Source organism: Arabidopsis lyrata (genome assembly GCF_000004255.2).
Source record: "Arabidopsis lyrata subsp. lyrata unplaced genomic scaffold ARALYscaffold_7, whole genome shotgun sequence".
In the NCBI taxonomy this organism is placed as follows: domain Eukaryota; kingdom Viridiplantae; phylum Streptophyta; class Magnoliopsida; order Brassicales; family Brassicaceae; genus Arabidopsis; species Arabidopsis lyrata.
Genome location: NW_003302549.1, coordinates 5,922,831 through 5,945,501, shown reverse-complemented (window position 1 = coordinate 5,945,501; position 22,671 = coordinate 5,922,831). Strand labels below are relative to the sequence as shown.

General features: G+C 38.3%; 7 protein-coding genes and 1 pseudogene across 11 annotated transcripts; 4 read left to right on the top strand and 4 right to left on the bottom strand.

Annotated features, from left to right (window-relative positions):
- Positions 1-185: 185 nt before the first annotated feature.
- Positions 186-2,544, bottom strand: LOC9305601 (S-type anion channel SLAH2). Its single transcript, XM_002867430.2, has 5 exons — positions 2,371-2,544; positions 1,834-2,203; positions 989-1,759; positions 862-893; positions 186-774 (listed from the first exon to the last, which is right to left on the bottom strand). The coding sequence occupies exons 2-5, from the start codon at positions 2,194-2,196 to the stop codon at positions 390-392; spliced, it is 1,551 nt and encodes a 516-aa protein (XP_002867476.1). The 5' UTR covers positions 2,197-2,203; positions 2,371-2,544; the 3' UTR covers positions 186-389.
- Positions 2,545-3,732: 1,188 nt separating this feature from the next.
- On the top strand, positions 3,733-4,350 carry LOC9305600 (annotated as a pseudogene).
- A 1,214-nt stretch (positions 4,351-5,564) lies between these two features.
- LOC9303548 (daple-like protein) lies at positions 5,565-8,065 on the top strand. 3 transcript variants are annotated; one of them, XM_021019357.1, is made up of 3 exons: positions 5,565-6,029; positions 6,146-6,223; positions 6,302-8,065. In XM_021019357.1, the coding sequence occupies exons 1-3, from the start codon at positions 5,938-5,940 to the stop codon at positions 7,866-7,868; spliced, it is 1,737 nt and encodes a 578-aa protein (XP_020875016.1). In that variant the 5' UTR covers positions 5,565-5,937; the 3' UTR covers positions 7,869-8,065. The 3 variants fall into 3 exon arrangements, with proteins under 3 accessions (XP_020875016.1, XP_020875015.1, XP_002869528.2); XM_021019356.1 differs by having other exon boundaries at positions 6,146-8,065; XM_002869482.2 differs by having other exon boundaries at positions 5,566-6,029; positions 6,149-8,065.
- A 195-nt stretch (positions 8,066-8,260) lies between these two features.
- Positions 8,261-9,194, bottom strand: LOC9305599 (ylmG homolog protein 1-2, chloroplastic). Its single transcript, XM_002867429.2, has one exon. It carries the CDS (start codon positions 9,122-9,124, stop codon positions 8,492-8,494), a length of 633 nt encoding a protein of 210 aa, XP_002867475.1. The 5' UTR covers positions 9,125-9,194; the 3' UTR covers positions 8,261-8,491.
- Positions 9,195-9,508: 314 nt separating this feature from the next.
- Positions 9,509-13,979, top strand: LOC9305598 (spastin). Its single transcript, XM_021016424.1, has 16 exons — positions 9,509-9,986; positions 10,225-10,346; positions 10,434-10,522; positions 10,606-10,641; positions 10,734-10,827; positions 10,907-10,949; positions 11,062-11,162; positions 11,301-11,365; positions 11,445-11,938; positions 12,009-12,093; positions 12,163-12,297; positions 12,385-12,953; positions 13,042-13,177; positions 13,260-13,328; positions 13,415-13,546; positions 13,618-13,979. The coding sequence occupies exons 1-16, from the start codon at positions 9,772-9,774 to the stop codon at positions 13,729-13,731; spliced, it is 2,499 nt and encodes an 832-aa protein (XP_020872083.1). The 5' UTR covers positions 9,509-9,771; the 3' UTR covers positions 13,732-13,979.
- Positions 13,958-14,772, bottom strand: LOC110226011 (probable NADH dehydrogenase [ubiquinone] 1 alpha subcomplex subunit 5, mitochondrial). Its single transcript, XM_021016425.1, is given in 3 exon segments — positions 13,958-14,173; positions 14,176-14,279; positions 14,590-14,772. Coding segments are annotated over 3 exon segments (339 nt in total). The 5' UTR covers positions 14,751-14,772; the 3' UTR covers positions 13,958-14,099.
- A 147-nt stretch (positions 14,773-14,919) lies between these two features.
- On the top strand, positions 14,920-17,754 carry LOC9303547 (pentatricopeptide repeat-containing protein At4g28010). Its single transcript, XM_002869479.2, has one exon. The coding sequence runs from the start codon at positions 14,945-14,947 to the stop codon at positions 17,066-17,068; it is 2,124 nt and encodes a 707-aa protein (XP_002869525.1). The 5' UTR covers positions 14,920-14,944; the 3' UTR covers positions 17,069-17,754.
- A 61-nt stretch (positions 17,755-17,815) lies between these two features.
- Positions 17,816-19,974, bottom strand: LOC9305596 (tRNA (adenine(37)-N6)-methyltransferase). Of its 3 annotated transcripts, none has more exons than XM_002867428.2 (9): positions 19,701-19,974; positions 19,476-19,597; positions 19,239-19,339; positions 18,951-19,146; positions 18,782-18,874; positions 18,634-18,693; positions 18,471-18,545; positions 18,236-18,316; positions 17,816-18,164 (listed from the first exon to the last, which is right to left on the bottom strand). In XM_002867428.2, exons 1-9 carry the CDS (start codon positions 19,786-19,788, stop codon positions 17,925-17,927), a joined length of 1,056 nt encoding a protein of 351 aa, XP_002867474.1. In that variant the 5' UTR covers positions 19,789-19,974; the 3' UTR covers positions 17,816-17,924. The 3 variants fall into 3 exon arrangements, with proteins under 3 accessions (XP_002867474.1, XP_020873017.1, XP_020873018.1); XM_021017359.1 differs by having other exon boundaries at positions 17,831-18,164; positions 19,476-19,590; positions 19,701-19,871; XM_021017358.1 differs by lacking the exon at positions 19,701-19,974 and having other exon boundaries at positions 19,239-19,375; positions 19,476-19,548.
- Between the last annotated feature and the right edge of the window lie 2,697 nt (positions 19,975-22,671).

Sequence of the window (22,671 nt, the reverse complement as noted above, 5' to 3'; positions counted from 1 at the left end):
ACATTAAGATATATTCGACAAATTGATGTTAAGCTAGACATTATTTCCACCAAATATGACCTCACTCGTTAAGACTGAAATTGTGAAGGTTGCGGTTGGTGTGACTAAGATTGCCTATAACTTATAACAAATAGCTTTTACTTATTGAATCAAACAATACTATAACTAAATCTAGCGAAAGAGTAAGCCAAAGTGACTATAGTTTTTTTATATTTCTGCTGGAATTTATTGAAAATGAAGAAGTAATTTATCATCAGTAAAAAGAATGGTATGCAAGTATGCAACTAAATTTTACAATCTTGATGCCAAAAAGAAGAAGAAGATAACTACTCAAAACAATAATTTAGCCAATTTTAATCAGACAGGCTTCATCACATATGTTTTTTTTGTTAATTTGAATTCTGCACCGTGGAACTATCTACATTTACTAAAGGAGGAGATTCTAGATCTATTTGACTATCTTCCGGGTCCAAAACCTTGAGACATCTCTCACTATTTCTAGAACTTTCTTTTGTGAGCTGTTTGAACCATCTCCTCTGCTTCGGTTGCTCTGCACTTATGGCAATGACGACGTCATTGGGGAAGAGATCACGTTGGACAAAAGCATGCATCACCGTCAACCCAAGCACACCTATCACTGTCAGAGTTGCTGCTCCCGACATCACAACCGACAGTATCTTAGTTGCTACTCCCGTGACTTCGTCTGAATATTTGATCGTCGCACTGGCCACTGCCGTCATCGGAAACGTGTAAGCCCACCAAGCTAGCGAGAATCTAATATTTTTGCAATAATTATGTCAGATAACATCTACGTAATTTGGTTTCGTAAATTTGATACTTGCAGTTCAAGAAACAGCTTACTTGAATCCACGGAAAAAGTTAATCCGACAAACCTGAAACAAGAATCACAAGAAGTAAAGCAGTTAATGTTTCTTGTGATACAAGAAACTTAGCTCAGTAAAACTACGTTAATGAAAATATAATTTACCAGAGAGAAGTACAAGAACAAGGAGATGAAGTAAGCCAGGCGCGAGCCGAGATCGAAAGATGCAGAGATCTTGGTCCAGGCCATGGAAGCGACAGCCGGTGCAGCCACAAAGAGGAAAAAAACAGGGTGAAGCTCTTTAGGTAAGGTTTCGTTAGTGGGAAGTCTCTGATAGAGAGTCACAAATAAGACCAAATAATATGCCAATCCCACAGCAAAGAAGAACATTGGTCCTTCTTTCAACCCCATGGATGCTCCTAGAAGTGCTCCGGCAAAGTTACCGACAATCGAAAGGTGGTTTGTAGGGTTAGCGACTTTGGAGAGGCGTCTTTGTCCACCAGACATCCACTGTCCGTAAATCTTCATCTCAAGAAACAAGATGGGAGCCATAAGGAAGTACCAAAGTGTAGAGGGAAGATGTGAGATGATGGAGTGTGGGATTCCAAGCGCCAAGAAGAGGATTGATATGAGAGGAGCGAAGAAGAAATTGACTCGGATTGGATGCCGAAACTCACGGCGAACCGCCTCAAAGTAGAGGATGGTTTTGAGGAGGTAAGTGATAGAGACGGCGAGGAGGAGAAGGAGGGAGATCCACCAGAGCACGTGGTTGATCACTTGTGTCACGTGCAAGAACTTCTCGGCGTTTGTGGTTGCTAAGGTCTTCCACATGATGGCTTGACTGCTTACTCCAAGACACATCCCATACGATGTGATTGGAAACCGCAGAAGAAACGGCCACGTTTTGTCCTCTGGCAAAACTATCTTTTCCTTCTCCTGTTACATGGAAGTAACCAAATTAAATAAGAATGAATCAAAGCATAAGCAGCAAAGATGAATAGTATAATTACCTTGAGAGTTTCAAGTTCGGGGCCTTGAAGAGCATCAAAGTATCTATCAGCGGTTAAAGATTCAGTGATCTCTTTATGATCCTGCAACGAACACTCAGTGGGTTTCCCCCGTAAATTCGATATCTGACGTTCGAGCTTCCCGGACATGGTCCTGAATAGGTCATACCTCTTGTCATGGAAGTTTCTAGAAGCTTCTTGATCAAGAAACATGGCACCTCGGGGCATGGACTTGGAATGAAACTTCATCATCTTCCTTGCTCCGTTTCGTTTCTCTAATCTTGAGAATTCTCCGCAACTGGATTGACGTTGATCTGGGTGGTTTGCTGGAGAAACCAAAGGACTTACCGATCTTGGATTATTCATGTTTTCCCTGTTTTAGTACATAAATTTGGAACTATAATTATAAAGATCCAAATATATACAAACCAAATCAAAACGTCACATCCAACTTTGCAAATGGGTTAGTTGTATATAAACAACGTATTAAAAATAAAACCATGTAAATCACACATACACATAAGTATATAAAATGCTTACAGAAAACGAAGAGAAAGTGACGGAAACAGAAAATGTAGATCTGATCAGTGTTTGGTAAGAACAGAGTAGTAGTAAGTCGGTGTGGCTGGCTCTTCTGTGTATGTGAAGTCAAATAAGTTCTCTGAAAAGGGTCTTTTGTTAAAGATGTGGGCCAGAATTGTGCTGTCCAGATAAAGTATCTTGTCTTTCTCTTTTTTGTTTTTACTAGGTGAGTACCCGCACTACGTGCGGACTTTCACTTTATATTTCATAATTATAAGTATATAAATGTAAACATTAGGTTAGTTTTTGTTAATAGACAAGAAGACAAAATTTCCCCTATAAACGATATTACCCTGATACTAAGCATATAAATCTACTTTTTTTGCATTTACATTTAGATTCCTAATAAAAAAACTGTTCTCACTACATGTTATCTTTTTATAATATTCTTTTATTACTGTTATCTTTAAACACAAAGAAGAAGACAAAATGCAAAGAAGATTGGAGTACCCGCACTAAAATCAATGATCATGGTATTTAGGTACAAATGTTAAGCATTGATAATTGGGCTGTCGTTTCGTTTGAACGACGATGTTATTAGTTTATAGCAAATAAACAAATAGAACCAAACCTTGATAAGCCTTATTGATTTATCGAAACATAAATGTAAAATAATTCTCGTCTTTAAATTTTTATCGTTGCCACTTTTGCAAAAACAACTAAAACAATACGAACTCCATCACTGAAGAACTCCATCATTGAGGATTTTAGTCCAATAATTTGATGTTAGAGGTTCTGACGTTATCTTCACCATTTTTTAATATATTATATAGAAAAGTTTTTAAGAGAATAACATACTCAAAAAATTCCGAAGTATGAGAAACCCCAATAAAATAACTATATTGAAGAAAAAAGAAATAATAATTAAATATAAATAGTATTAATATAATTAAATATGTTAATTTTTATAATATGTATAATTAAATAATATATGTTCCACTAACTTACATTAATTATTAGTGGACACATGTCAAATGTTAAAGTGATGATGTGTCACTCATATGGAGAGAGTTGGCCAACTTTTATATATATGACTAGATGAATACCCACGCTACGCGGGGGTTTGTTTTGAAAATTGTGAAGAAAAAATTATTGATTGTTCAAAACTAAATCTATCCTACCTAAAAAAAATAAAACTAAATCTATCTTATGTAGTTACATTTTTTAAGATTAGATTTATTTTTTGACTTGAAATATAACCCGGGAAAAAGACTTACTTGTTAGCTGAGACCTCTTGCTTGTTCCCGTAATATCTTTCATCGTCCTCATGGCTCTGCTAATTGGTCATAAGATACTTTATCAGCTTTCTCAATATCTATTATGGGTACAAAGTTTTTTTTATCCTTTTTGAATGGGATTCATTGAACTGTCTCGTTTATATTTTCAGGGGATACAAAAGTTCTATCTGCACAATACGGACCTAAAGCAGGAAAGAAGAAGAACGAAAATGCTGAGAAGGCTTGTTTTGAAGTCATAAGGAAGCTTTAAACCGGATAGATTGGTAATCGTAAATGCGTTTAGTTTTTCATCAGGAGGCGTGTTTTGTTGCTTGAGTATGACGTACAAGTGATTCTTGGTTTTTAGATCTGAATTAATTTTGCTTTGAATATTGATAGCAAAGTTGAAAGGGAGTATGAAACGATACTGAAAAAGACGCTACAGAATATTTGTGTTTTGACAGTTGTTACAAATACCGCCACCTCAGTGATAATTCAGGTGAGTAGCTATTCAATGTTGTGTATATCGATATTGTCAACTTGAGTTGTATCTGATGTTTTCATTTTATAATTCTCGTGTAGGTTGTACATGATGGTGGTTATGTATCGTCTTTATGTTCCTTGCACCTTGGTAAACATTTACTGATGTTGTCTGAAACACATATAATCCGGTATAAACAATGTCTGTTTGAGTATTTATAGAGTTTATAGTAGTGAAAGTTTGTAATTCCATAAGCTGTGAGTGTGAATATGTATTTGTGTAACTTCTACCGTGGCTTCCATTCTAGCAGTTAGAACGTAAAAAACGTTTGTTCTAAAGAAAGATGATGTACAGAAAGGGAGACTATGAATGATGAAATTTACGAAGTTGAGAAATTTGCCTTGAGATTTTTCTTCTTTTATATTGAATGATCGAGCAGAGAGTGGGAGAGATTTATTTTGTTAAAGTTTTGTGGGAAATTAGAATATTTGTTGGGTTTAAAAGCATTAAGCCATCAATGAAATGGACTCGACCCATAGATATTGCACTCTAATAGATTCTAAAACACATATGGTCCATCCGTTATGGGTTATTTTCTTTATTCCATTTGACACTTATAATTAGAAGCTGATGTGTATTAATGAAATGTTTTGATTGGACGAATAAAAGCTGATGTGTCATCTCCAGAAGAGCCAAAAATGCTGACGTGGCGGAAGGATGGAGAGAGATAGCCTCCTTTCATATATATGATTAGAGCAGTTTTGTTTTGACCATTACTTGTTGTCTCTCTACATTCACTTGTTTAATTGTTGTATTTGTCAAGTTACAGCTCACCCGATATGTTGATGATCTCCAATCTGAAACTAGTCTCAGGCTTTTGCTAAATGAGCCCGTTAATCCAAAAGTACAACGGTGAGAACTGAGAAGAATACATTGAAACTGAATCGTACAAAAATGTTAGAATAGAATATGCAAACAAGTCAAAACACAAATAGTTATTTTCTAGAATTCTAGTGGGACTCAAAAGGCGAGCAGTCAATAAAAGAGGCGGCTTTGCACTCTCGTTTAGTCGCGTCTGCGGATTTTTAGTATCCGTTCCGTACATTCGTCAATATTCTAGTATTTTTTTATCCTATTACTATATACTGTATATTGACATGTAGTAGTCAAAATAACATGATCCAACTTATATTGAATGGTCTTTTTTTTTTTTTCCAAAAAGAATCTTTGTTTCTAAAAGAAGTTGTTGTTTATAACTAATCGAATCCAAACCATCCAAACTAAAAAAAAAAAAAAACTGAAATGTCCACCCATGTCCCATAGTATGTATATGTGCTTAAAGGTTTGAGAAAAATACAGAACAATGTCATAGTGACAATAAAATTTTGCCATCTTGAAATTAAGAATTATGGTGATGATAACTTTAGAAAATGAAACTGGTTGTGCAATATTGGGCTGACTGGTTCCAATTTTTCATAAATCTTTTAATGGGCTAAAAAACCTATGAAGCCCATTTAGCTTACAAAACTGAAAACCCCATTGTCCGGGGGTCAACAGAAATCTGACGTCTTAATCCAACGGCTTAAAAAAGTCCAATCGAACGGCTCAAAAAAGAAAGCTGTAGTTGTAAGGTAATAAGACAAAATAGCACCAGTTTCTCTTTCTCCCTCCATTTTCAGTAATAAGCATTCTATTTTTCTTTGTTTTATTGATAGAGAAATAGCAAACAAGAGAACCCATTCTTCTTTACCAAAAATTTTACATTTTTTTTCTTCGAATTCCTGGATAAGCTCAAAGGCTTCGATCGTACAGAGAGAAAAAAAAACCATGGTGAAACCGAAAGTTTTACTATTTCCCGGAGAAGACACGCCGGAACAGAAACCACCGTCGCCGTCTACCGAAGATCAAACTCGAGAGAGGTTTATTTTCTCTTCATTTTTTCTTTCTGTACATTCTCATTTTTTGTATTTTCATGAAAAGTTGCTTCCTTTTTGACCGATCCTTTGTTTTTTTTTGCTCATTTTTAACTAAAAAGTAGGGTTTACGGCTCTGAGAATATGGTAATGGGAGGGGATTCAGTAGAATCAGACGTTACTGAGCTAAACAGTGAAGGGTATATCAAAATCCTAGACCAGATTCATGAAAAAGCTTCATCAATTTTTGAGTTTTCGCTTCACTTTGATGATGTCAGTGACTCGCTGGAGAAGAGGGAAGAACGTCTGAGAGTGGTTGAAATGAAGGAGAAGGAGATTGGTTTGCTTGAAGAGTCAGTATCTCGTAGGTTAAGTGTTTTAGAGGAGAAAGAGATAGAGTCTGATTTGAGATTGGTCATTGAAGCAAGCATCATGAGATTGGTGCTTGAGAAGCAGAGTGAATATGTAGTGACACACCTTAAAACACAGGAGAATAAGCTTGGTTTGCTTCTCCATTCGACAACGAAAAAACTTGAAGATTTGATGAGTGAGTTTGACGGAAAGAAAGAGGAAGCTTGCCGGATTTTTGAGAAGTTTTGTGAGCTAGAGAAGGCAGAGAAGGAGTTTGAAATGAAACAAAGAGCTGAGACTGAGAGACTGAACGAGGAAAGTGAAGCAAGGGAGAAGGAGCTCAGGGAACTTGAAGAAGCTGTCAAAGAGAAGACTGCTGAATTGAAGAGAAAGGAGGAGACTTTTGAGCTGAAACTGAAAGAAGAAGCTGACAGATTGAATGAGGAGACTGAACTGAAGAGAAAAGGTCTTGAGATTAAGGAGAAGACACTGGAAAAAAGGCTGAAAGAGCTTGAGCTGAAGCAGATGGAACTAGAAGAAAGATCAAGACCACAACTTGTGGAAGCAGAGTCTCGAAAGAGATCCAACCTTGAAATTGAACCTCCCTTGTTGGTAAAGAATGATGATAGTGACGTTGATTTTCTTACTCCTCAAGCCAAAAAACAGAAGTCTCAGGAAGCAAATGATGGAGACATTGAAGGAATTGTCTGCACAGATGAAACTGATAAGGATCCTAAACCACTAACTTGTCTCGATACAAAGTTTAGTGATTTTAGCAAGTCAATGAGCTCTTTTGCTGTTGATCAAGTATGGGCTTTATATGATCCTAGAGATGATATGCCTAGGACCTATGTCCAGATCAGGGAAATTTTTGACTCCCAGTTGAGTTTGCAGGTGACATTGCTTGGACCTGTCAAAACTACAACAGGTGAGCAGTCTATTCTCAGTGGTTGTGGGAGATTCGAATATGGAGATACAGAGATCAAGAGCCACTTGATGTTTGCTCATGAGATGGATCACATCAAATGTGCTGAGAATGTCATTGTCAACCCGAGAAAAGGCGAAACATGGGCTCTATTCAGAGATTGGAATGCAAGTTGGAACAGTCAACCAGATCTGCACGAGCCTCCTTATAGATACGACTTTGTTGAAGTCATCTCTGAGTTTGAAGATCTTATAGGCATTCTAGTGGCCTATATGGGGAGAGTTGAAGGATTTGAATCGGTATTTAACCGTGCTGAGCAGCATGGATACATCAAGATTGTGATCCCACCAGGGGAAATGCAGAAATTCTCTCATAAAGTTGAATCTGTTAAATTGAGTGGAAAGGAGGAAGAAGGAATCCCATTTACGTCTTTCAAGCTAAACCCTGCTGCTATTCCGAGATACTATCATGTGCTTGAGGAGGTAGTGGAAACGAAAATACAAATTAAAGCTCCAACGGTTGTACATCAAAATGGTTCCACAAAAGATCTGCCCATAATAATAGATTGAGGGATTCAAGTCTGGTTGTTCACCTTTCTTATCTATGCAAATATATATATCTATGTAGAGTGCCACTGGTGATGGCTTTAGATGTTGCAGGAAGTAGTGAAACTGTAATCTTTTTGGTTTGTTTCTGTTTTCTCTATGAACCTGTCTATCTTTGAAAACTTCTTTTGTTCTAAATGAAAGAGAATGCTTCGACATAACTCACTTGTGGATTGCTCGTGACTTAAAGTTTCAACTTTGTTGTCAGATCGAAACAGTTTCACGGCTTGCCTTAAACCAAATGACCAGTAGGCAGTAGGATTTACATGATCATCTCCTATGTTGATAAATCTTTAGCTGAAACAATCTACTTGTTTCAATACAAACTGAAACAACAATCCCCAAGCTTTTGTATATCCTCGAAACTCAAGTTCTATTATTGAAACCAAATTCGTGCATTCACATAAACAACACAGAGCAGAAGAAAAAACTGAAACTTTAGAGTCTAATACATCATTACCTTATAAATACATACTTCCAAATGCTGTAACTATAGACAATATAAATGCCAAAGACAAACGGAAAGATCAGAACTTGATACGATCCATAACCTTTGCATCATCACTCAAAGCAGAGCTTTTTAACCATCATCTGCTGTTGTTGAGAATCGAACCGAGAGTTCCCAAAACAGCGAAAGCAAGCAAAGGGCTAACGTCAAGCGTATCAAACACTGGAGGAATAATGTTCCTGAAGAGATTAAGATAAGGATCACACAGATCTCTAATGGCTGACAATGGCTGACGATCCCATGGAATGTTTGGGAACCAACTGAGCAAAACTCTGACCATAAGAACACCACTGTATATATCGAGCCACTTCGATAGCCCCGCTGCAACTACTGTAAGTGGCGTGTTCAGATAACCGGCGGGCCGGTCACGGAGCGACGCGAAGAACAACGGACTCGCTGTTCGGATAGATGCTTGAATCTGTGGGGATATGTTTACAATTGCGACGGAGAGCTTCTGGATTAGGGATTTGGTTACGACGCCAGCTAGAAGAGCGAGGGTGGTGATCGATCTAGTTGAGTCGGAGAAGGGGAATTGAGAAGGGGGTTTAGTGGAGAGTACCGGAGACAAAGAGGTAACGGCGGAGGAGACGATGGTTCTAGGGTTATGGAGGGAGAGATTGAATGAGGGTTTACGAGGAAGGGAGAGACGGGGACGGAGGATCGGAGGAGGTAGTCTAGGGTTTGCGAGAATTGAAGCGCGAAGGGTGACCATCTTTGTTACTCGGCGCCGGAGAGGAAATACTCACTCCTCAAAATGTTTGTATGGGAGGAAATAGGGTAATATCTTTATTTTATTTTTGGTCAAAACTTTTTCTCTGTATAAATTTATTTTATTTACGAAACGAGCTTCTTTGTTTATTATTATTGGTCGACCAAAAACCAACAAAAAAAATCAAATTATATCAAAATAGTTGAACCAAAATTTTATGTCAACAAATAAAATTATTGCTCAAATATGTACTATTTAAAATAAATAAAAAGAATTATCTTTTAAATATGTACTATAGTCTCTTTTTTTCCCTTTTCCTTCCCTCAAAATTAATAAAATTTTTTTTCCCAATTTTATTAGGATTTCCCCAAATGGTTGTTTTTTCCCGGCAAAGATATTAACGACCATAAGAGTTAATGGAAGCATTGCTAAAAATAGAGGAGGATCATCCCACACCAGTCAAACCTATATGTATTCTCCGTCGTCCACCAAAATCTTATTTACCCACAATAAAACATTCCTCCACTACAAAAACTTGAGGGCAAAACAAAGGTTATTTGTTTGACAAGAAAACACAAAACACCCATTTTTGTTTATATTTGATCTTCCTTCCTTCTGGGGAATGCTAACCGAGGATTTGTTCGGCAGAAATGGAGCAGAAGAGCGTGTTGTTTTCCGCGTTAGGGGTTGGTGTTGGTTTAGGCATCGGTCTAGCTTCGGGTCAGAGTTTGGGTAAATGGGCAAACGGGTCTATTTCTGCGGAGGATGGACTTACCGGAGAGAAGATTGAGCAAGAGTTGGTTAGGCAGATTGTTGATGGCAGAGAGAGTAGTGTCACTTTCGACGAGTTTCCTTATTACCTAAGGTACATTGTTTGTCTTTTCTTGCATTTTTTTTTTGTCTCAGATTAATGATCATGATGTTAATCTTCTTGTGACGCTCGAGAGTAAGTTCAAGAATTCAGTTTTGTTGCCCAAAGTGTTCCTCGGGACTTGAGATATATGAATGTTTGAAGATGGGAACTTTCAGTTTTGTTAATAGATTGAAAATGTTGCCTAAATGGGACAATGTTGTAGTACTAATGTTTCTTTTTGATGTTGCAGTGAGAAAACTCGGCTTTTATTGACGAGTGCAGCTTATGTTCACCTAAAGCAATTTGATATCTCGAAGCACACGCGTAATCTTGCACCGGGAAGTAAGGCCATTCTTCTGTCTGGACCTGCTGGTAAACATCTCCTATCCTTTTGTGTTCCAACCTCAAACTTTTTGTAAATCAGATTTTGGTGTAATTTTGTTCTCTTTTACTCTACAGAATTCTATCAGCAAATGCTTGCAAAAGCATTGGCTCATTACTTTGAATCGAAACTACTGCTACTAGATATAACCGACTTCTCTATCAAGGTGATTCATTGCATACAAATTTAGTATGTTTGTTTGCTAAAGAACAGCTTGTAAGCTTCCTCTTTTCCTAATAATTGTTACAGATACAGAGCAAGTACGGATGCGTCAAGAAAGAACCTGTATGTTACTTGTGATCTTACGTAGTGTAGCTTAATTTTGTGTGTTGATACAGACAATGATTGTGCTTTCTTTCATCTCTAATGTTTGATAGTCTCACAAGAGGTCTATTTCTGAGTTGACAATGGACAAAATGTCTAATTTGATGGGTTCTATCTCTTTGCTCTCCCAAAAAGAAGCTACAAGAGGTACAATATCAAATCACTGGCCTTTATTTATTTTTTGCCCACAAAAGATCTCAAATGTTTGCATTCTTGTAAATTTTAGGGACCTTGCGTAGGCACACAAGTGGCAACGATCTTCATTCAAGGTACATTGTGTTGCTTTTGATATCTTGTTTGTTTTGTCAGTTTAATCAAATCTGGAATATAGCTTTATATGTTATATGCTAGCTCACTAGTTCCTTTTACGTAATACGTCAGGGGCTTTGACGTTACAAGTCATCCTCCGCGACTCAAGCGGAATGCTTCTGCTGCTTCTGATATGAGTAGCATATCATCCCGTTCCGCAACTTCTGTTTCAGGTATGTAAAAGCATTGAAATGAAACATTTTCTTACGTTTAACTAGGTCTAGATCCTCTTTAAGTCTTATTCTAGTTGTATTCTACTTCAGATTTCTAAACACTTTTTGTTCATTTGTGGCTGTTTAATACCATTCTAGCTTCAAGCAAACGCAGTGCAAACTTATGCTTTGATGAGAGACTTTTCCTTCAGTCACTTTACAAGGTAACACCTAAAGTGAAATCAGCAGGGCACAATTCAATTTTCGTGAAATTCTTAAACTGAACGATTGTTATCTTTACAGGTCTTGGTTTCGATTTCAGAAACCAATCCTATAATCATATACCTGAGGGACGTTGAGAAGCTTTGTCAGTCAGAAAGGTTCTACAAGTTGTTCCAGAGGCTCTTGACTAAGCTTTCTGGCCCTGTTTTGGTTCTTGGCTCAAGACTATTGGAACCCGAAGATGACTGTCAAGAAGTAGGAGAGGGCATTTCTGCTTTGTTTCCTTACAACATCGAGATCAGACCGCCAGAGGATGAAAATCAACTCATGAGCTGGAAAACACGATTTGAAGATGACATGAAAGTGATACAGTTTCAGGACAACAAGAACCATATAGCAGAGGTTCTTGCGGCTAATGATCTTGAATGTGATGACTTAGGTTCCATATGCCATGCAGATACAATGTTCCTAAGCAGTCACATTGAGGAAATTGTGGTTTCTGCAATCTCCTACCATCTGATGCACAACAAAGAACCCGAATACAAAAACGGGAGGCTTGTAATATCTTCCACTAGGTAATAAGAAATACAAACACAACTAAGTAATTATCTTCTTAAGCTAACTTAATAAATGGTTCTGCAACAGCTTGTCCCATGGACTGAGTATATTACAGGAAGGTAACGGATGCTTTGAGGACTCCTTGAAGCTGGACACAAACATTGACTCCAAGGTATATACAGTTCTGACCATGTGCTTTTAAATTTTTTAAGTGACTAAAATGTGAATGGCTCTGGTGCAGGTAGAAGAAGGTGAAGGGATAGTAAAGAGTGAGTCAAAATCTGAGATAGCTGTTCCGGAAGCCAAAAATGAGTCGGAAATATCAATTCCCGCAGCCAAAAATGAATGCCCTCTGCCTCCGAAAGCACCTGTACATGTAAACTAGTACATACATGATTCAACATTGATATCTTGATGTGTTTGCCTGAACATAGGTTTGATTTTCTTTATCCTGTCAATGTAGGAGGTGGCTCCTGATAATGAATTCGAGAAGCGCATAAGACCAGAGGTTATCCCAGCAAATGAGATTGGTGTGACTTTTGCTGATATAGGTTCACTGGATGAAACCAAAGAATCGCTTCAAGAGCTTGTCATGCTTCCTCTACGTAGGCCTGACCTGTTCAAAGGTGGCCTTCTAAAGCCCTGCAGAGGAATCCTCCTCTTTGGACCACCTGGTACTGGGAAAACTATGATGGCAAAAGCCATTGCGAACGAAGCTGGAGCTAGTTTTATAAACGTGTCAATGTCCACAATCACTTCAAAATGGTTTGGAGAAGACGAGAAGAACGTGAGAGCTTTGTTCACCCTTGCGGCCAAAGTGTCTCCGACTATTATATTTGTGGATGAAGTGGATAGCATGCTGGGACAGAGGACAAGAGTCGGAGAGCATGAAGCTATGAGGAAGATCAAAAATGAGTTCATGACACATTGGGATGGGCTTATGTCGAATGCTGGTGACCGTATTCTCGTTCTTGCAGCAACAAACAGGCCTTTTGATCTCGATGAAGCCATCATCAGGAGGTTTGAGAGAAGGTAAGCAGGCCCCGTACGCCTTTTCACTTGAAACCCTGAACTTGAGCTGTACTAACTCCAGCTTCTGCTTTTGTTTTGTTGGGAGCAGAATCATGGTGGGTCTTCCATCGGTCGAGAGCAGAGAGAAGATCTTAAGAACCTTATTGTCAAAAGAGAAAACAGAGAATCTTGATTTCCATGAGCTTGCGCAGATGACAGATGGTTATAGTGGAAGTGATCTCAAGGTTTGTCACGGTTCCCATCTCACTTTACCAACACCCGAATCTTCTCTTTTTGAACTGATTATTGTGAATGTTATACAAACAGAACTTTTGCACAACAGCAGCATATCGACCAGTGAGGGAGCTGATAAAGCAAGAGTGCTTGAAAGACCAGGTAAGAACTCCTCAAACTCCTTCCTTTATTTCCATACTTTCTAGCGCTAGTATGAGTTTTTAATGGTGGTTTCTCATAAAACTCAGGAGAGGAAGAAGAAAGAGGAAGCAAAGAAGAGTAGTGAAGAAGGATCTGAAACAAAAGAAGAAGTATCTGAGGAGAGAGTCATAACGTTGAGACCTTTGAGCATGGAAGACATGAAAGTAGCTAAAAGCCAGGTAAGTTAAAGAAAATTAGTTGCGTGTTGACGATGGTCATGCGCAAAACACTAACTGGTTTGCGTTTACAGGTTGCTGCTAGTTTTGCAGCAGAAGGAGCAGGAATGAACGAACTCAAGCAGTGGAATGATTTGTATGGAGAAGGAGGCTCCAGGAAGAAGGAACAGCTTTCTTACTTCCTTTAATTACTCCATCCACTCCTATCTACATCTTCTACAATGACATATTCTCAAACGTGTTTATAAGTTCTGTTATTTCATTAATTAGTATTATCATATTAAACATTGATTTCGGAGATTTTTGTAAATAAAACATGTACAGTTAATCTATCTCTTGTATCTTATTATATAAAGTTTAACTGTTTATGTCTTGCTTAGAGATGTACTAATAAATTTTTTATACTAATTCTAGTTGAAAACTCAATATTCATCGATGTGGCATGTGTAGCTTCATAGATTATTATTAGAATCAACACAGAACACAAGAAATCAGCTAGTAAGTGAGATGGATACTGGGATTTTACCAGCACATACAATGCAACACTTGAATCTACTCACTCTTTCTCTTGCGGCTAGCTCGAGCTAGCAGCTGGAATCTCTGTTTTGGATTCTGAATTTACAGCTTTGAGGTCTTGTAGAACTCCTCAGGAAGAGGCCCGGGACGGTACTGCGGAACATGTTTAGGTATCGGGGCATCATTCTCAATGACTTCGCACTCGCAATCATCTGGAACACTAGCGCAAAGAAACAAATGATAAACCACACTAACCTCCATTGCAAAATCAACCAAAACTGTAAGTAGCATTACAACATAAAGATGTGATTGTGTTCGAGCTATAGCTAAAAGCAACCACTAGCTCAAATTATAATGAAGTTTGCAATTTTGACATTGTACCTACACAAATTGCATTGCATCTTTAACAAACAAGTCAGAGTATGGATCACAGAACAGAAGTGAAGTAACACAAATCCCTATAAACTTTAACTGTGCAAAATGTAAATCTTTTTTTCAATTGCAAATGAGGAACAGAGGAAGAGTGTAACGAACCGATCATTTTGCCAACAAAAGTGAGCTCCTCGCGAGCTTCCTCAATGAGCTTCTCGACTACCACAACCAAGTCGCTTCTCAACGATTCTAGCCCAACGATCCCAGTCGTCTGCTTCACCTTCGCCAATTATGGCCGCCCGATCACACGCAGGAACATCTCCGCCGTTAGATACGCTTCTCTCCGGCGAAATCAAAATTTCGCATTTTCTGATTAATGCATTATCTATTTTGGCCCAATTTATATGGGCCTAAATATCTTAATGGGCTTCACTTTGGATAATCCACACCTAAGCAGAGCCGAGAAGTGTCTAATCGGAAAACCTAAACTGTGAAAATCTCCTATCTTCCGATATGAGATTTGTGACATCGTCTGCGGCCGGTGAGATTTTCCGACGTGATGAGCTTGTAGTGAGACGGCTCTTGAGCCAACGTCTGTGCTCTAAACTTGTTAATACCTTCTCTGAAACTGAAACCAAATTGAGATCGCTATGTGAGGATTCAAATCCTCAGCTCAAGAATGCCGTTTCAGTTTTCCAGCAAGCAGTCGACTCCGGTGGCTCTCTTTCTTTCGCCGGAAATAATCTCATGGCAACGCTGGTACGCTCTAGAAACCACGAAGTAGCATTTTCATTTTACCGCAAGATGCTTGAGACTGATACATTCATCAATTTCGTGTCGCTGAGTGGGTTACTTGAATGTTTTGTGCAAATGCGTAAGACTGGTTTTGCACACGGGGTTCTCGCATTGATGTTAAAGCGTGGGTTTGCTTTCAATGTGTATAATTATAATATCCTCTTAAAGGGTTTATGTAGGAATCTGGAATTTGGTAAAGCTGTTAGTTTACTGAGAGAAATGAGACAAAACTCTCTGATGCCTGATGTTGTTAGCTACAACACGGTTATTCGAGGTTTCTGCGAGGGAAAAGAGCTGGAGAAAGCATTGCAATTAGCTAATGAAATGCAAGGTAGTGGCTGTTCTTGGAGTTTGGTGACTTGGGGGATTCTGATAGATGCCTTTTGCAAGGCTGGTAAGATGGATGAGGCGATGGGCTTGCTCAAAGAAATGAAACATAAGGGTTTAGAGGCAGATCTTATTGTGTATACTTCTCTGATTCGAGGGTTCTGTGATTGTGGTGAGTTAGATAGAGGGAAGGCGCTCTTCGATGAGGTTCTGGAAAGAGGTGATTCTCCTTGTGCAATTACATATAACACGCTTATTCGAGGTTTTTGCAAGTTAGGACGGTTGAAAGAAGCCTCAGAGATTTTTGAGTTTATGATGGAGCGTGGAGTTCGCCCAAATGTTTACACGTACACGGGTCTAATTGATGGCCTTTGCGGTGTAGGTAAGACTAAGGAAGCCCTGCAACTTTTAAATCTGATGTTACAGAAGGATGAAGAACCAAATGTTGTGACATATAACATTATTATTAACAAGCTGTGCAAGGATAGCCTTGTGGCGGATGCTTTAGAAATTGTTGAGTTAATGAAGAAGAGGCGTACAAGACCTGATAACATAACATACAATAGTTTACTGGGAGGACTCTGTGCCAAAGGTGACCTAGACGAAGCAAGTAAGCTTCTCTATTTAATGCTGAAAGATAGTAGTTATACGGATCCAGATGTTATATCATTTAATGCGCTAATCCACGGGTTGTGCAAGGGAAACCGTCTCCATCAAGCTTTAGATATTTATGATTTGCTGGTCGAGAAATTGGGTGCTGGGGATATAGTTACCACTAATATATTGCTTAATAGCACTCTCAAGTCTGGAGATGTAAATAAGGCGATGGAACTTTGGAAACAAATATCTAATTCCAAAATTGTTCCAAACTCAGATACCTATACGACTATGATTGATGGGTTTTGCAAAACTGGCATGCTTAATGTTGCTAAAGGATTGCTTTGCAAAATGAGACTGTCTGAGCTACCGCCTAGTGTTTTCGACTACAACTGCCTACTGTCATCATTATGCAAAAAGGGAACCTTAGACCAGGCATGGAGATTATTTGAGGAAATGCAGCGTGATGACAGTTTTCCAGACGTGATTTCTTTCAATATCATGATTGATGGAAGTCTTAAAGCAGGGGATATTAAGTCTGCAGAATCACTTCTTGTGGGGATGTCTCATGCTGGTCTTTCTCCTGATTTATTTACTTATTCGAAGTTGATAAATAGGTTCCTGAAACTTGGATATTTAGACGAGGCTATCAGTTTCTTTGACAAAATGATTGATAGCGGTTTTGAACCTGATGCTCATATTTGCGATTCTGTATTGAAGTATTGTATTTCACAGGGAGAAACAGACAAATTGACGGAATTTGTAAAAAAACTGGTGGATAAAGATGTTGTCCTTGACAAAGAACTTACGTGTACGGTCATGGATTACATGTGTAGCAGCTCAGGAAACATGGATATTGCAAAACGGTTGCTAAGAGTGGCAGATGATAAAGAAGAAGGGGATAAGTGGGGTGCATAGTCATGCTCACTTATGCTAACTTGAGGACTATAAAGTTGGAGATGTGTGACTGAAGTGACAGAGGCTACAAAGTATGACTGGCAGACTGGGAAGGATGGTTGCAAAGAAGTTTTGGACTAGTGTGGTATTTATTCTTGGTGGAGCACCAGAGCTGATGAGCTCATTGCAAAGCAGCTGTTGCTTCATTTCATGATTTAATTATCAGATGACATGAGGGTACTATGGCAAATAGATTCTTACACATTTGAATGATCAATAAATGCAATGAAGAGGATCGGATACAACCATCTAGACCTGAATGAATATCTCAATGGTGGTTCTCATTAAACTCAGAAGGAGCAAGTGAAGAGGGATCTGAAGCAAAAGAAGAAGTACCTGCGGAGAGAGTCATAACGTTGAGAGCTTTGAGCATGGAAGACATGAAAGAAGCGTGTTTGACGATCTTGCAATCATGCGCAAAACGCTAATTGTTTTGGATTTGCATGTTGCTGCTAGTTTTGAAGCAGGAGCAGGGATGACCGAAACCAAGCAGTGGAGCAATTTGTATGGAGAAGGCGGCTCCAGGAAGAATGAGCAACTCTCTTACTTCCTTTAAGACCCCAACTACTCCTGTTTACATCTCGTTATTGTTTACAAATTCTCTTGTATCTTAAATTCTTATTATAGAAAGTTTAACTGTTTATGTCTTGCTTGGCTGTTAAGTCCGCACAAAGTTTAACTGTTCATGTCTTATCAAGTTCATTGCCATACTTTCACAGTATCTTATTAAAGAGATGGTTAATGCTCGGTTGACAGAACAAAAAAGGATGGTGAATCGGTTCATGTCCAAAGGATCCAACAAAAATCTTTAAAAATCTCAGCGTCCTGCAAAATCTTGCAAGTTTTTGGGAAGAGAGACATCCTGAACGAGAATATTACTTTCATTATCTATCATGTAAGACACGTCTAGTCCCTCCAGAACCAAGTGATAAACGATTTCTGCATTCAATGTATCTTGTGGCTTGTTCCGTTGCGACATTGATCGTATGTCCCATGACAGGACCTGCGTGATCAAACTCCTAAACTCTTCTGCTGAACTATATAGAGACTTCTTTTCCTGTGCACATAGCAACTATTTTGTTAAAAATCGCAAATGGAGAAGAGATGGTCAGGTCAAAAGTCACTCACTATTAGTTTCCAGCAGCTGGTGATGGAGGAAGAGAAGGTATCTGAGAAAGTCACAGAAGCCACAGCCAATAAGCAGTCCTCCTGAAATTCATATTTTATTAGTTTTAATCTTTGACTCTACCAACTCAGGCAAAGGACACAGTTACTCACAAATCACAATGATCTTCAACTCTCAGCAGTATTCAGTTACATAGACGAAAAGCTTAGAAAGGCGAATTCATAACAATGTACATACCTTTACCCAGTTTGGCACTGAGGCTCCTTGAATACTGTCCGAGTATGGTAAATAAGGTTTGATGTCGAGCACCGGCTGTCCAAACCCGTCAAAACAATCAATGAACTACGCAAGAGGCTTATAAGCAAAAGGTAATCAGGAATGCAGGGGAGAGGATAATTACAGTCCCATCCACCAGATCAACACCAGAGAGCCGAACCTTATCCTTTTGGATTTCCTCCACCTATGGATTAATACTATTACGTACTTTAGGTAAAGATGTTCAATATGTCTTTGTTAACTACAGGAGGATTGGATTACGTTCAGAGAACCTTAGCAACGGTGAGGCCAATGGGACAAGGTCGATGAGGGGACCGAGTAGCAAATACTCCCTTCCGTTCCCCGTTTAGCCTTGGCACTCTCACCTAAATTCACAATACCCCAAAAACCTCAGACTGAGAACATCATAACATACAAACAAACAAAATAAAAGAAACATACCTTTGCCTTGAGCTTCGACTGAGATGGTTTTCTCCATAGCTTCTCTATATCAGTGTTGAGATGAAACACGTATACTATCCAGCAATGAGAATACTCTTCCAGACCCTCAAGAGATGCAGGAGGAACCAAAGCCGGATCACAGACCAAACATGCCCTCGCAAGAGAAACAAGCAATGGCTGCCTCGGTGTCCCGTTCCTGCAAAAAACCAAGAATCAACACTTAACAGCCAACATTTTAGAACAGCATTAGGCTCCCCTGAAACTGGAAAACTATGAGGATCATTATACCTAGTAGAGAAGCAAGACCGTATAGTGCCAATTGGTCGCATCGGGTATATTGTGCTGTGTAAATCATGTGACTCAGTCTGTGCTAACGCCTCCCGTAAAGCCTACAGCTTTCAATTGCATCAGAGAGTTCCTCCAATCTTGACAAGAATCAATTTTGATGTGCATTTGAATGGTTTCATCTGATTTGAATCTATACTCATATATTTTGGAGAGAAGTACAAGTTAAAAGAACTTCACCTGCTGAGCTTTTACTCGACCTTTTCTCTCAGAAGCACTTTTCTCCATGGTAGATCCCAAAGACTTCTCAAGTTCCTTAATCCTATACTCCAAATCTTCTCCTCGTCTTCGCCATCTATACACTTCACAAGAACCAGCTCAATAAAAAGAGTTTCTCGAACCTAGTACCTGAGAAACAGGTACGGGCAATAAGAAGTGACAGAGAGGTAGAGAGAAAGAGATTACGCGAGACGGCAGCGGATACAGATACTACGGCGAGTGTCAAGGCTAAAGCCGCTGTGGTATAGCCGTTGGAGCTTCCTGCAATAGCCATGGATGAGCGAGCTGTTTGCTGTGCCGGCGAGTGGAACGTTGCGACGGCGGCGGGAGTCAAATCGGTTTTCTACTTTTTTTACTTTTTGTTATGGAAGAGACAGTGTTATTAATTGTAAGGCCCACCTAATTATCAAATGCTTATAAGCCCACCAACGGCCCACTGAATTTGTTGATTTTGCCTATATTTTAAGTTTTTTTTTTTGTGTAATATTCATTATCTCTACAATAATTATTTGAGAAGTAGAAACGCACCATATTGAAAGTTAGGGCATTGGAGGCCTGTGGTTAAAAGTTGGAATGATTTGTCCTAAACACCCTTAATGAATTGTTCTTCTCGAAATTTCTTCTTCTTCGTAATTAGGGGTATATAAGTCTAATCGTGTGTTGATCTCTATACTAATGTCCTAAACACCCTCGATTTCGAAATTTTTTGTTCTTAATTGTTAGGGGTGTATAAGTCTAATCGTGTTTTGAGATGATTAGTCTTAATTACCCTTAATTTTTTTTTTAATATAGTGTAATCGTTGGGGATACGAATGTCATAATGTCTCGACTTTAAGGATTATGGAATCTTAGCTTAAATTTATTTGTTAATTTTTTGGATAATTCTATATCTTAGTAGTTAATATTCGTTTTTGTTAGTTTTTTGATTTAGTTTCTAATTAAAAAAGTTAAATTTAGCTTTAATGAATTTGTATATTATATTGCGAATATTTGTTTCGAGAATATTTCTATTTTTTAAAAGTAAAATTTTGTAGATAATTATGATGGTAAACCCTAGATTTTCAACTATAAATATAGAGTCTTGGTCATAACATTAGCATTCACATTCGTTACCCTAGGTTTTTAGTTTTTGTACTATATCTCACGCTTGCTAATGATTTCGTGATTAATTATTTTGTAATTTGTTTTAGGTTTACTGGGCATGGGAGTTTTGATCCTGAATCATGGGAGTTCGTGATGTGTGTGAGAAGAAATCCACCACGTATGGGTGATAGAAATACCGAAATTCAATGAATGAGGAGATAAGTTTTTTTTTCCAAGTATAATTAGTAGTCATGCTCATGTTTTGATCTCTGCTTTTTATGTTTTTATATTTTATTTTATTTTGGATTCAAAGTAATAACGTGTTTGATGAGGTGCTTCGTAGATGGGACAATCAATTGTTTAAAAATCGGCATATATTAAACTCTTCTCGGCGGACAAACATAAAGAAACCCTAATTTTTTTTGTTTTATATCGATTAACTTCCTCTCTTTCAATTAGGTTTCCTTGACTCTTAGCAATCCATCGACGATGTATCGTCACTGGTGACACCAACTCCGTGTCAGTTTGTGACCTCCCATGCGATGGTTAAGGTACGCTATTTAATCAATTCTAATCTATTGTTTTTGTTCGATATTATTTTGATAAATCTTTTGCAATATCTAAATTTCAACTAAGATGCACGTGAAACAGAGTAAGTTATTCTATGCGGCTTTGATATTTGCACAACCGAACAATTCGTGTTTCAAAGTTTTTTTTCCTGTGAATTACAAGTTCTTTCTTCTTTTTTTTTTTTTGGTTTTAATTGATTTTGTTTAAGGGGGTTTGATTCGTATTTTTTTTTTTTTTTTTTGTAGTGCTTTGCATAATTTGATAAGCATGAAATTGTTGCGATCAGTTGTGGTTTATTGCTTGTGTTTTTCTGTTTTGTTTGATTTCTTTCTTATTTTGTTTTTCTTTCGAACCCAAGAGAGATCATAGGCAGACACTCAATTATTAGTGTTTTGTTAGAATCTTTCTTTGGCACATTGTCCCGTCGAGTTTGGACCCATGGCTTATGGGAAATTTTGACTTGAGACTGAAAACCGATCCTTTATCCACGGCTTATTATTTCGACATATGTACTTGGGATTGGTTTCAGTTTACTGGTCAAAGATCAAGTTACCCATTGCTTAAAACATCATCGGTCTTTAGACAGAGACCGAGATTCGGAAAAACCAATTCTTTAGACAAAAGATTGGATTGGGTTATGTTTGGTGGAAGGAAAATGGTACCCACGGCTTCTAACATTAGTCTTTAGACTGAGGCTGATTCGAACATTGATCCTTCATGGTACCCACGGCTTGAAAATCTCTAGACATGGATCATGTTCGTTTTGTTCTTTCAGTCTTTAGACAACGAAACAGTACCCACGGCTTAAACATCACCAGTCTTTAGACCAGAGACTGAGATTGGCTTATGTTTGGTAGAAGGAAAATGGTATCCACGGCTCAAAACATTAGTCCCCACGACTTGAAAATCTCTAGACATTGATCATGTTCGGTTTGGTTTTTCAGTTTTTAGACAAAGAAACAGTTACCCACGGCTTTAAACACCATAAGTCTTTAGACAAAGACTTGAGATTCGGAAAAAAAACAATCCTTAAGAGAAAAGATTGGATTGGCTTATGTTTTGGTGGAAGGAAAATGGTACCCACGGCTTAAAACATCATATGTCTTTAGATAGAGACTTGAGATTCGAAAAAACCAATCCTTAAGACAAAAGATCGGATTGGCTTATGTTTTGGTGGAAGGAAAATGGTACCGACGGCTTAAAACATCATATGTCTTTAGATAGAGACTTGAGATTCGAAAAAACCAATCCTTAAGACAAAAGATCGGATTGGCTTATGTTTTGGTGGAAGGAAAATGGTACCCACGGCTTAAAACATCATATGTCTTTAGATAGAGACTTGAGATTCGAAAAAACCAATCCTTAAGACAAAAGATCGGATTGGGTCATGTTTGGTTGAAGGATAATGGTACCCATGACTTTAAACGTTGTCTTTAGACTGAGAGTGATTCGAACATTGATCCTTCTTGGTACCCACGGCTTGGAAATCTCTAGACATGGATCA

Excerpts from the sequence above, each read along its gene's own strand:
- LOC9303548 (XM_021019356.1), top strand. The coding sequence starts at position 5,938 with ATGGTGAAACCGAAAGTTTTACTATTTCCCGGAGAAGACACGCCGGAA. Across the intron at positions 6,030-6,145 it reads GAAGATCAAACTCGAGAGAG|TAGGGTTTACGGCTCTGAGA; the intron begins GTTTATTTTCTC and ends TTAACTAAAAAG.
- LOC9303547 (XM_002869479.2), top strand. The coding sequence starts at position 14,945 with ATGAGATTTGTGACATCGTCTGCGGCCGGTGAGATTTTCCGACGTGAT.
- LOC9305598 (XM_021016424.1), top strand. The coding sequence starts at position 9,772 with ATGGAGCAGAAGAGCGTGTTGTTTTCCGCGTTAGGGGTTGGTGTTGGT. Across the intron at positions 11,366-11,444 it reads TCCTTCAGTCACTTTACAAG|GTCTTGGTTTCGATTTCAGA; the intron begins GTAACACCTAAA and ends TTATCTTTACAG. Across the intron at positions 12,298-12,384 it reads CTCCGAAAGCACCTGTACAT|GAGGTGGCTCCTGATAATGA; the intron begins GTAAACTAGTAC and ends CTGTCAATGTAG.
- LOC9305601 (XM_002867430.2), bottom strand. The coding sequence starts at position 2,196 with ATGAATAATCCAAGATCGGTAAGTCCTTTGGTTTCTCCAGCAAACCAC. Across the intron at positions 1,760-1,833 it reads CCGAACTTGAAACTCTCAAG|GAGAAGGAAAAGATAGTTTT; the intron begins GTAATTATACTA and ends TCCATGTAACAG. Across the intron at positions 894-988 it reads TGTTCTTGTACTTCTCTCTG|GTTTGTCGGATTAACTTTTT; the intron begins GTAAATTATATT and ends TTCTTGTTTCAG.
- LOC9305596 (XM_002867428.2), bottom strand. The coding sequence starts at position 19,788 with ATGGCTATTGCAGGAAGCTCCAACGGCTATACCACAGCGGCTTTAGCC. Across the intron at positions 18,694-18,781 it reads TTGGCCTCACCGTTGCTAAG|GTGGAGGAAATCCAAAAGGA; the intron begins GTTCTCTGAACG and ends ATTAATCCATAG. Across the intron at positions 18,165-18,235 it reads CCAGCTGCTGGAAACTAATA|GAAAAGAAGTCTCTATATAG; the intron begins GTGAGTGACTTT and ends CTATGTGCACAG.
- LOC9305599 (XM_002867429.2), bottom strand. The coding sequence starts at position 9,124 with ATGGTCACCCTTCGCGCTTCAATTCTCGCAAACCCTAGACTACCTCCT.